General features: G+C 33.0%; 1 protein-coding gene across 9 annotated transcripts in view; it reads right to left on the minus strand.

The window, feature by feature from the left end:
- heph (polypyrimidine tract-binding protein 1 heph) overlaps window positions 1-13,185 on the minus strand; it is a 117,597-nt gene that overhangs the window by 12,780 nt on the left and 91,632 nt on the right. For 7 of the 9 annotated variants that reach the window (XM_089237435.1, XM_089237434.1, XM_089237436.1 and 4 more), the window contains 5 exons: window positions 11,595-11,757; window positions 10,556-10,639; window positions 7,872-7,996; window positions 2,293-2,326; window positions 147-239 (listed from right to left, as the gene is read on the minus strand). In XM_089237435.1, the coding sequence (XP_089093561.1) occupies window positions 147-239; window positions 2,293-2,326; window positions 7,872-7,996; window positions 10,556-10,639; window positions 11,595-11,757 (499 nt within the window). The remainder of the gene's footprint in view (window positions 1-146; window positions 240-2,292; window positions 2,327-7,871; window positions 7,997-10,555; window positions 10,640-11,594; window positions 11,758-13,185) is intronic. The other 2 variants (XM_089237437.1, XM_089237442.1) reach the window with 1 other exon arrangement.

A 13,185-nucleotide genomic window follows, 5' to 3' on the forward strand; every position in this document is an offset into this window, starting at 1 on the left:
ATTTTTTTCCCTTGCTCTTGTTAGCTGATTTTGAATGAATTTTCAATACAATTTCATCCAGAAATGTCTAAAACACCCTCAGATGCCACAAAGCACACTGTTCTGGAATCATTGAATTACAATTTAACTTCATGTGAAACACTCACCAAGTTGGGCTTGTGATGGTTCTGCCATCTGAATAAGAGCATTGTCCTTCTTATTGTACAATATCTTCACACGTTGTACGTCTCCATACACACCTAAAATGCAGATTTATTTAGGAAGAGAAAATGCACATTCAAAACACATTTGTCGCAGTCAGTGAAATTCTTTAACGAAGGATTATATTCACTGATGTGAGAAGTTATAGAGCAGATTGAGTGCGAGATAGAAATGAGCAAATTTTCAAGGAGTAAGCAATCACATTCTTTGCAAGTTAACAGGCCTTTGCATCATGCGAAGATTAAATTAAAAAAACTGCTTATGAATTAATAACATTATGAAAAGCAGTGCAGCATATAGGATTATTTAAATTATTGCACATTATTGTTAATACTCAAACCTAAAACGTGAGCTTATTTACAGAGAAAAATAGTTTGAAAATTATTAAAGGTTTGTTTATGAACCGGGTAAAATTTGCTTTGGGTACAAGAATTGTTTAAAATATTCTGGCAATTATTTTTCTTTAAATAAAGATTAAAACTTTATCATGTTAAACAAGTTAGGTGAATGAACGAACTTTTGCCACATTCAACCATCTCAGAGATAAATTTATGATTAACGAATAAATTAGATAGGGCTGACAAAACTAAGCTATAAAGTATTCAATTAGAAATTTTGTTTCTTGTGAATACAGTGAAACCTTGATATAACATTTTGTAGACTGTAGAAGAAAAAAAAACTGAGTAATGGTTCCTCCACTGTGATAAGGCCACCATACAGGATCTTATGCTGAAAGGGCGTACACAAGATCAATCTTTGGGGGCAGGGGGGGGGGGGTCACAAAAATTTTATTCGAGAAATTTTGAGTTACCACCCTTCAAAAAGCATTTAAATTAACAGAAATTAATTATAGCATATAAAGGGTATTTTCTTTCAATATTTAAATTTTTTCATCCAATTATTTTTTTAATTTTTCGCAGGTTTGGGGGGGGGGGACAGGCATTCTGAGCATGCCTCCAATTCTTTGTTGCATCAGTAGCTTTCACCTTTCAACATCTAGTTATGCTGTGGTTTTGTAAAAGCATGTTTTTCGCACTGCATGTTGTGCAAGGGTGGGGATTGGTTTAAGAAAAATCAATCCCCCACCCTAACGCTGCACTTGGTGCAAAAATCCAGCTCTTAGGAAAACTGTTTTAATGACATTTTAAAAGGCATGTTGTACAAAATGCAGATGTTAAAAATGCCCCTTTGGAGTATAGATAAAAAAAATTTCTAGCCCCAAAATCTCTTCAAACAATAACAAAAATTATTTAGTCAATAGTCATATTTGTCCCAGTAAACAACATTCCTATATTCAGAGAAGCTAGTTCAATATAACAATAAAATTTAAGAAAATGTCATTGTAAAATAAGATTTATTATCATATTCAGGGTTTGACAAACCAAGAAAAAGGCCAGGCGAGAACCAAATATTTCAGGAGCGAAGAGTATTTTTGTAAGGCATTATTTTTTGTATGCATGAGTTACTAATCACACACAGAAAAAATTTCAGGCAACAATACAATTTTTAAATCGCCATGGCGATCTGGCACCAGGGATTGGCCCTGATTATATTAGGTATTTTTGTAGCAAGGTTCAACTGTATAAGGTGTCAAAAGTAGAAAGTAAATCAACAATTACATTTTCATTCAGGATGGAAACTAAATAAAAGATTTTAAACCCAACTGTGATAAGCTTGTTGCCATTACAGTAGATAAATTTAATGAGTCAAAGAAACTTTTTTCAAAAATAATATTTGCTATTTATTTACAATCGCTTGAATCGTAGCATAGAAAGAGGTCTTCCATAAGATCATGCAGATTGTGCGAGTGAAGTTTTTTAATTCGTGAAACTGATTAGATAGCTTGTGAAAGCAATTATTTTTAGGCTTTTGCTGAAAGTTAGGCAGGAAACACTTTCAACAATTTTGTTTTTTTTTTCAATTATTAAACGAAAAAAAAGAAACACTTGCAAACAAATATAACAAACAAAAATATATCAAATAGAATAACTGGGTACATTCGGGAACTTAGTGGGTTATAGGGAAAAAAATTAAAAAAAGAAGAAAAAAAAGTTTCATAAAATAAATTCAAGTGCTTTGTAAAAAACATACCAAAAAGGGTAAAGAGAGCATCAGGCGTGACCATCTATAACAGTTTTTTCATAGCAGCAGCAGTAGAGACAGAAGACGGGGAAAAGGATTCAGTAAACCCCCGAGCAAGTATAAGAAGTCCACATAATATATTTTGGGGGGGATAAAACATCAGCAGACCAAATAGAGGGGGGAAAAGAAAAAAATGAAGATAAATTATTAAGTGAAATTAAACATAGCAGCATTGTCAAAAGACTAGTTTGAAAAAAAAAGTGCAATGCAATGACATGCAAATCAATAAAAACACTAGAATCAGTCTTATAGGTGTTTTTTTTTTTTTCACAGTCACATTTTGCTCTTATTTTTAAAAAATATAAAATGCAGTCAAACTCCATCATATTGTTGCCTCACAGGATTTTATTTTTTTATTTTTGTAAGGAAGGAAATCAAGATTTTTCTGATATCAAATCTATACCTACAAATATTATAGATTGTATCAAAGTTTTGTGTCCATAAAAATGATAAATAGCAGCTCCAATTTTTGAAGTTTTTTTCAAAAAAAATTCACATTTCTTCAAGTTCAGGTTAAACTTTTGTTCAAAATGTTCAGAGATTTCTTAGAAATTAAGGAATATCCTCTTTACGCTGGGTATCTGACTACCCCGCAGGCGATCGACTACAATTTATTAAGTAGAACTCTACAACATGTTACAAGACTGGCCACATGAGTAAGAATATTTCAGAAAAATAGAGGTATTGATATCCCTATAAGTGCTCAAGTAATGCAGTGGTAAAATGCTCGTCTTCCACCATAAAGTTTGTCATCAGGTTCACAAGCTCGATCATAGAGAATGTAAAGTTATTTCCCCTCCCCGAGGCAACCATGATAGATGGCAATTTCCAACTCCTCTAGCTCAGTAATAAATTGCTATATGGCGATATGGCCAGAATTGGTGCATGATAAAGTAGTATTAATATCCTTACGAGTGTTTGAAAAATTTCCTATGTGCCACATCAAAGACAAATGAATACAAAATATATGTCCTCTATTCATTTCATTCAGATTTTCAGGAGATGACATTATTTGGTAGAGCAACATTATAACAAAATTTGACTATTTCCGCTTTAGAAGCATCATCCTCGCAACCAAGCTACTTTCATTCCAGACAGAACATTCACCAACTGGGAAAAATTAGCATTCTACCATATCAACCTGTCACTGTGATGACCAAAATATCACCATAAAAATGATCGTATGGTCAAAGATTAATAATAAGCAAAACCATAGATTGTGTGCTTCCATTCAATTACTTACTTTTTCAAGGGACATAAAAGTGGATAAGGAAGCCTATTCATCCCCTTTTGACAAGCTCTTTATTTTAAATTGCAACTTGACTCATAATTTAACCTAATCCTAAACCCAAGCACTTTAGGGACTTGCAAGCTTGGGTCACATGACTTGTTTCAGCAAAGATAAAATTTAAAAATAGATCTGATTCTAGTAATTTGCAGATCATTGCAAAAAACAAAAACTAAAGAACATCAAGAAAATATGCAGAAAAAAAGTACAACACAATAAATGGCAAGAAACACAAAACAGGAAAAAAAAGTTGCAGCACAGAATAATTTTCCTTCTTGAAGCAAATCTTATCATTTTTTAGATATTAGGAAACAGAAATCGCAGTCAGAAAAAAATAAGCACAAATATTTATTATTAGTTTAAGGCATGAATGAAGGTAATTAATATGAAATAATACTAGATGCATATAGAAGTATAAAAACCCAGAACCTGCCATGAAGCTGTGGAGATCTTGGAAAAAGGATTAGTCTGGTGGCAGAGTTCTGGTATTCATTCAGAAGTGTAAAAATAATGTCAAATACTTATTTATTTTCCTGTGTAAAATTCATAAGTGAATACAGTAGTGTCTCAACATTAGACTGTAATAGATATCTTTTGAAAATGGGGAAAGATAAGAAAATGATTTCAGAGACTAGAATTATTGCATTTGAAAGTAATATAAGAATTCTCAGGCTTGCTGCAAAATATTTTACAAAGAAGCAAGAATGATATGCCTATGTGTGTCAGCTTAATCCAGTTTCATAAAGAAAAAAAAAAAAAAAAATTAACAGCCTTTCAACTCTCAAACTTCAAGAGAGAGGGGGCAGAGATCCCAGGCTCCCCAGAATCAGTTCATTTATAATAAAATTGAAGACTTTCAGAAGTAAATAGCATTAATTATATTGATCTAGTGCAAATGCTAAAGGTTTATTAAAAAAAAAAAAAAAATTCTGAATAAAGACCCCAATTTTTATTTTACCCACATTGAATTCAATCAACTTCATGCAATTTTGTGTACGTCCTGAAACCAACCACAGGTATCCGGTGCTTTACAAGATTTATTTGTTCCATAGAATAATCATGTAAAGTGAGCTGAATTTAACAGGGGTGAGATAGCATAGCTGCCAACTTTTGAAAATGAAAATTCGGGAGATTTTCGCGCAAACCCGTATTTTATGCTAAAACCACTCCCTAATAAATACAATAGGGATTTTTCCAAATAAAATAGGGATTTTCCAAACATAAAAGTTAAAGCATAGGGAATAAAATCCCTACTGAAGTCAAATTGAAATAGGGATTTTTTTACACACATGGAAGTTAAACCCTTGGGAATAAAATTCCTAAGCAAAAAAACAAGTGAAATTGGAGGCCAAAACTTCAATGATGTAAAAATAAATATTGTGTTCAATCAGAAACGCCGTGAACGAACATTCTGCGCGAATGACCCCAAAATCATCGGAAGATGAAGGAAAACACCGTCAATTTTTGAAGAACACTGACTTTTTGTGACACTTGCTTTTTTCATTTCACGAGTGATGATGGCAGTCTTTCCATGACCGATGTTTATGTACTCCGTACCACAACTTGTACAAAAAGGAAAAGTCGGCCCTCTTCTGGAACGTTTGATGAAAGGAAATTTATCGGAATAATTATCTTTAAAATTGATTAAATATGTTTTTGCTTATCATTATGCATGCTTTGTTATATCGCACGTACGTACTTCAACAAAAGAAATTTTGACCATATGCGCGTCACTAGAATCTTCAATTATTATCCAGGACTATTGGCTGCTAAGCCATTTCCCTGCACGATAAGACAAACAACTTTCTTGTTACCATCAGAGGGTTTGTAAAACTTCCTTAAAAAGGGAATTTCCCCATTTACGACGTGTGACGTCATTTCGAAAGGGGAAAAAAAAGATGCTTCATGCCCCACAAGAAATTCCTTAGGGATTTTTTTTATAAGCGGGGATTTTTTTTAATGAAGTAGGGAATTTTAAGGGACAATTAGGGATTTTTGTGATTTTTGTAAAAATTCGGGAGATTTAAGAACTTTTCGGGAGGTCGAGCGATGAAGCTAAAATTCGGGAGACTTGGCAGCTATGAGATAGGAATACAAAGAGTTTTTTCAGAAGGATAAAAAAGTAAATTTAACTCCAGCAGTAAAATAAAAGTTCGTGAATGAAAATTAATTACTTAAACTTATAAACCTCACAAAATGATATATGAATTAATTTAATTATTAGTTTTTATGCACCTGTTTTCAGTTAATGGACTGTTTCTGGTGAATGTTGATCTTTCTATCCTAAAAGCCTTGGAATGAGAGGATAACTTTTTAATGAAATGGTCAATTATTCAGATAAGTAACATTCCTTATCCCTATAAAAATTGATGTTATTAGCAAGAGAATTCTGGATATTCTTTGCAAATGGTGTTTTTAGTCTGATTCTAATCATTTTCTTATTGAAATTCAGATGCTGTTGTCAACAGGTTATCAAAAGATGTTCATTAGTAAATTTTCATAACTACAATTTGATCATTTCATGCACATTTGTTTGATCTACTCATGTATCTACTAATCTCACATTAACAAATTGTCATTGATAATATGCCATACTTTTAATTTCCCAACGCATTTTCATAATTAAGATCAAACACCAGGACAAAGTTTGCTGGTTGATATTTCTCACATTAATTTTTCAAAATTATGTATATATGTATAGCAAAATGCATAAAGTGAGATTGCGTAAAGCAAAGTATACCTGTAACCATATGAAGCAAAGGACACCTGTGCCTACTCATATGCTAATGGATTTTTATATGACTTTCAATATTAGGGATATAAGGAACATCATTTTGAAAGCAGAAAATCTGCTCTGAGACAAGATTTTCATGATATGAATGATTTTCAGATTCAAGCCATATGTCAAGGTACTACTGTAGTCACATTGGTATACTCACAAATGGATAAACAAATCAAAAAATACACTGAAACTACAGAATTCCTATGCATTTCAGCATACTTTTATATGGATTTAGTCTTCAGAGGATAAAATATCATGCTGACCGATGATCTCACTTGGGTGAGTTACCAAAACTCTTGGCTGCTTAGAAGAAAGAAAATATGTCTACAGTGTTGACATGCATTAAAATTTTCGTAATTTCAGTGTATTTGTCTTTCATTGCTTCTCTATTTGATTATATCAGGCAAAAGGTTATTTTACAAAACCACATCTGTATACATCTAATTTACTAATTCAAACCAAAAATATTGACAAAATATGGATCTAACATTTAAACACAAACCATACTAAAAAAATTCTAAATTTGTTGCATGCAACAACACATGCTTCAGATTTTTCTTACTACTGCAGCTAATGCACTTCAATAACATTCCTCCCAGGAAATTCCAATGAATTGCTGCATTCCAAAGAGTGTTGTGTGCATAAGTGTCTTTAATGTAATGTGTGTGCGGCATGTGTTGGAATTGCTACCATTTATAAACCGAACTGAAAGTGAAAACAAGATAAAAGATTGTTTTTTGAAAGTATCATACGAAGGCCACAACAAGCAAAGTGATCAACAATATTTTTATGGACAGTCATCTTTACTATGTTGCAGGACTGACTGCTATCGGTAAAGAGACTCATAAATGAAAGAATGGATTGCATTCCATCCTCAAAGTCAGCTAACCAGAGAACCAAGAACAGATGACCAGAGCAGCCTGCAAGGATCAAACGTTAACATTCAAAATGTCCACATGATTGTACAGCATCAAGTTTGAAGTGCTCCAATCTGGCTTCCAGCTTGGAAGTAACAGTGGTGGGTGATAGTGTTTTTGGGGTCTGATGCTAGAGATGAACATTGGGATCGCATTTGCACCAAGATAAAAATTTCTGGTACATTTTTTGCACTAAAGTAAAAGATTTATACAAATATCATTAATAAGTAATGATGGCAAACATTTCACCAGTATTTTTTCTTTGTTTCTTTTTCCCCCCACAAAGCATTCTGAAGTGAAAGCTCATACAGTAAACCCTAATGAAGTGACCACCTGGCTAGGATGTTTTTAATGTTTTAGCGCACACACAAATGTGATTAGATAAATAATACATATTATGATCGCATTCCTGTTACGAGGTCACCCGTCTATTATGACCAGTAAAGCCTCTTAAATGGTCAACTCAAATGGGTCCTACTGTATATTTCACTTGTTACAAATTTGAGATCAGAAAAGTTATTTGTATTCCATTGTCACAAACCTGCTCGTTGAGGTTGCTGGCCAATAAGACACAGCTCATCATGGGCTGGCCAGGAAGGCGAAGTCCAGCAGCTCCTAATGCCGAGTTTGCAGGTGAAAGAGCAAAGCCGCCAAGAGGACCTAAACCTATCAATCAACAGAAATGAAATTAACAAAATGTAGCACTGAGAATAAATAACTTTAGTGATACACCTGCCAATACATTTTCTTTATGACTGAACCATTCTAGAAATAGAAACTGAAATCAGGATACCCTTCCACATTTCTTGTAAAATAGGGCGATATCCTGGATGCATAATATTCATGGTCTTGTCATATGTACATGGTTTTGATATATACTGATATAGAAATTATAATATTTGTTCTGTCATTCAATTTGCAGGCGAGATGAAGAATAGTGGGTAAAGTCGGCCACAGATTACTGCACATTAATCTGGAAAAAAAAATCGTATACAGATTTTGCTATAGTAAGGTGATAAAAAAACAAAACGAGTAGCTATTGGACCCTTATTTATTAAGTCGGGAAACTATTTCTGATACTTTCAGCTTGCTGAATAAGCTGAAAAATTTGTGCACCAGGCCATATTTTATTTTATTAAATTAGATGAAAAGCATTATTGGCCAACCAAGAATGGGTTGAGGTTGACAATATACTGTGAGTGGTCATCAGAAGTATATGGCCATATCAGCAATTACCACAGTTGTCCAGAGGAAAACTGATGTTTCTGGAGTTTGTTTTTATTTCAATGATATCCATACCTTATTTACTTAAGCATGATGTCAAATCCAAAGCCTGTTAGAAGAGAAACTTTATATGCACTCAAACTATAACAGTAGAGGGTTTATCCTGTCACAGTTTGGTGGGGGTTGTGTCCAATAGCTTCATTTGTGATAAAATGGTCAAGTCTCTGAAAGATATTGTTCAAAAAAATTCGTAGTGAGCATTTGACTCACACAAACATCAAAAACTAACTGTGTGGAGCTTTCAGCAAAAGATTCAAGACAAGACCATAACTTAGTCCACACAGGATTGACTTCACACCAATTTATCGAACTTTATCCTTTGAAGTCATGATTCCTATGTTTTGAATTATATACTCTAGCCTGTGAAAGATTCATACCTATAAAGTGATATCTTGGCTAACAATTTCTTTGGCAAATGAATATTTTTTTATGTGATTTTTCTGTTTCTATTAACAACCATTTGTGTTGATATGAATGCTCATGCTAGCAGCTACACAGAGAACTGAATTTTTGTGCCAATCATCACAATTGCTGTCACTCGAGCCTGATCAACTCATGTCCATGTCAGAATCTTTTTCAAGATGTACCTCCATTTCTGTTTCAGACAGTTTTCGAACCATTTCATGTAAAATGAAAAATTCAGCTGTGATAGAATATGCATGAGAAAAAATAAAAAGGTTATGTTTCAGAGTATGCATGCACCAACAGCTGTACCATGCTGAAAACACCGGCTCTTGTCCGATCACCAAAGTTAAGCAGCGTCGGATGCAGTTAGTACTTGGGACGGTGACCACATGGGAACACAGCGTGCTGTTCGCATCACTTTTTATCCGTCGATAGCTCAGTTGGCAGAGCGGCGGACTGTAGATGGTTAGATTCAGAGTATGCATGTTTCTTTCAGTGATGTAACTTCAACATGACTCTTAGAATCAAACTGAGCAGTTTGGACATTCTAAGAGCTTATGTATTTTCTATCTGCATGTATGAGACACAGAAGGGAGTTGACCAAATACCACCATAAATGAACTTGACTGAGTTATGCCAACACCAGCTTTAGTCTACTTAAGCCACTGTTGGTTGTACACATAATATAAAATAAAAAAATCTTCAGTATCTCTCATCTTTCTGTAAATTCTCATTTATCTAATTTTGAAGCTGTTCATTTTAGTCTTTGGTCAGTTTGTTATTTTTATAATGTTCCTTGGTATTAAAAAAAAAAAAACTTATCAAGTTTTGAATAGTAAATAGAGCAAATTATCTTTGTTAGCAGAGATATCACTGTATTGACAAATTAAAATATCTTTGGTTTCTGCATTGAAAAAATTGGATAATTTTGATAAGTGAGCATAAAAATTGACAGATTCCGTGAGGAGCCCCTTACATTACATAAAAAATAGACTAAATTATTTTTGTAAACATGTGTTCATTCAACTAGCAGTCAGTATTTATGATAAGCATGGAGAATTTTTCAACAACCATCATCAAATAAACTATCATAAAATAATCAACATCAATCACATGAAAATCCATATGCTGTGAAACTTATGGATTATGGTTTTGTGTGTTTTCTTCTCTTAATCAAAAATCATTAGATGGAAGTATTTTATTCGGTTTCTCTTATAAAATTATTTCATTTACAATGAGTTATTTGACCTTAAGTGTGCAACATGGCAGGCCGCACAACATGCCAATGTATAAAAATGAGATTATCACATATAAGCAAAGAATAACAAACAAAATAGACAAGATAACCAAAAGCACAAACCAAAAATAGAAAAACTCAAATAAACATTAAAGAAAGTAATATTCAAATTTGAACATGCAGTAAAGAAAATGTACACAAAAAAACATACAATAAATTAGCCAGATAGTAAGTAGTCTTAGCTATTAGAAATGATTATTTTTAAGTCGTTCACTTGTCTAATTCGATCAATTTATTACCTCCAGCGCCAGCAGCATATGCAGCAGTTAGTGGCGATCCTAATCCAGAGGCAGCAAACGGGGAAGCCAACACACCCATAGAACCTTTAAAGTGGGATCGGGTAGCTACGGGTTAGTTTGATATTTTTTACCGTGCAAACATTTTAAATTTCTGACACGCAGCTCGTCATACGAATAATACATAACAAGAAGTTCAACCCCTTTTATATAAGAAGCTATGCTCTTTGAAATATTGAAATTTAGTTCACAGCCATAAATGAAAGATAAGAATAAGCAGAATAATTTGTTTTTTAATTCATGACAGAACGTCAAGGTCTTAAGACATAATTTCCAAATCACAAAACACACCAACATTATTTCTCAGGTGCGGAGACACAAAAGTTAGCAAAACTTTCAGTCCTTAATCATATCAACTTAGTCAATTTCTAGGCAGTTAATAGTACTTAACTATTCAGAGGGGTGGAAAACAAAAAGGATAGCTTCAAGGGTAAAACTTCAAAAACAAATCAAAATAAAGTAAACAAAAACTTCAAATAGAAAATCTACATTTAAAAAAAGGGAAAAAATTACAAGAAATTAGTCACACAAAAACTTGAGAATTGCTACTACAAGAATTCCTAAAGCAAATCAGCATGCGAGTAAATGAATTAAAAAAAAAAAAACAAAAACACACAATGTGCATATCAACAAACCATTACATATTCTAAAACGTTATGCATTGGATAAAATTTGTGACAAGCAATATAATTTGAAGAGTTGAATGTACTCAATAAAATAAAGTGAATCAACATTAAAAGTTTCATTCATTCAATTAAAAAAACAAATTCAAATTACATAACTAATAAAAATTTAAATTTAAACATTCAAATGAAAGGTCAGAAAAAAACCTTAATAAAAAAGTATGTAAATTTTACCACTTGAGAATGTAGAAATATTTCGAAGGCCTCTAAATTTTATCATTTAATAACAGAATATTAGGGAAAATTTTTGGTTTGGTTTAAGCTCAATATTATTATTAGCAACTCAACAAAACACATACCAGCAAGTCCCAGGTTATCAAGAGTAGGGTCCCCAGTAGGTAAACCAGGATTTGTGAAGTCCCTACTCTTATCGTTGTTATATTTGACATTGAGGCTGCTCAGCTTTGAATACTCAACTCTGAGTGTGCAACAGGCATTATAGATGTTTTGACCATCCAGAGACTGAAAAAAAAAAACATACACAAATGGTAATCACCAATTCTGGATACTTAAGGGAAAAACCCATCTCACACATAAAAAAAAATCTTTTGTTCTCCAAGCTAATAAATCTAATTTGCATTTGTTAACAGTATTTTCAGATTTTACAAAAATAATGCATAATGTTAAAAATGTTGGCTTAAAAAATCTCCTGTGAAGATACTGTGATAGACAAGTCCTCATGTCTATAGTCGTCATATAGAAGAGCTTAGTAGGTGGCTGTATCGCTTATCAACGATTAGTTTAATGCACAGGAGAAAATATACTTTAATACAGCGGTTCTCATCCGGGGCTCCACGGCCACTCGAAAATAAAAAAAAACAGTATTTTTTACAAAAATAAATCAATAACTTTGATGGACAATTAAAAAATGAGCCTACGGAGCTCCACCATAGAATATTTTTACTAAAGAGGGCTCCACGAGTCAAAAAAGGTTAAGAACCGCTGCTTTAATGCATAGGTGCCAATTATAAGACCATAAATTTTTCACTCTAGTGAAAAACCTACAGTTTGTCACTTGAAAAATATTTTGTTGCCAAAAAAAAATCATACAAATAAAAGAGGAATGAGGATTTTTTTTTTTGAGGGGGGGGGGGGGGAAAGGAGGATATGACTGCATTAAGTGACCAGAAACTAGTTTCCTGAGACAATCCTGTATCCCTCAATTATTAAGATGCCCTGCTTTTCAACAAAGCCAACATGAATTTGTGTTCTTCACTAAAAACAAGGATCAAAATTATTTTGAAACCTATAAATTATATTGTAATTATGACAAAAAATATGAATATTTCACATATTTGTCATGCTCAAAACGTGTGTGTGTGTGTGTGTTTTTTTCAAGGAAATCTTGCCATCTAGGATTGCAAGGGGACTGAAGGATCTTCTTTACCTATGGTTCATTGATTTTTGTAAAGCACAATTTTAAGGATTTACAGGGACTTTTAAATAAAGATACAAAAAATTGAAAGAATTTGGTTTTCGTCCGGAAAATTTCAATAATGCCAGGAAGTCTGAACCATTGGGTGCAATGTAAATGGTAAAATACTCAACTCCATTACAGATCTTGAAAAAAGGTATCGCCAACTTTTGATTGAAAAGATTCATCAAATAGATCAACAAAAAATAAAAGGATTTATAATCTGAATCGTTTGTGTGATCTAAAAGGTGTTTTCAAACTTTGGTACAAGTCTGAGACTTTCTGGGAATAATACCAAGGCAAACTTTGGAGAAAAAAAGTTAGTTGCCTCCTCCGGGAATCAAACCCAGGTCTCCTTGCAAAGCAAGCAAGTGTGCTAACCAATACATCAGAGATATATCTTTTGTTTTCTTATAACAGGCATTAGTTATGTAGTATACTGAATGCAGACCCATCACATCCTTTAACTACAGCAA

This window comes from Pholcus phalangioides, unplaced genomic scaffold, assembly GCF_987345545.1.
Source record: "Pholcus phalangioides strain wild (caught in Gottingen) unplaced genomic scaffold, Ppha-v1.0 ptg000010l_1, whole genome shotgun sequence".
NCBI classification, from domain to species: domain Eukaryota; kingdom Metazoa; phylum Arthropoda; class Arachnida; order Araneae; family Pholcidae; genus Pholcus; species Pholcus phalangioides.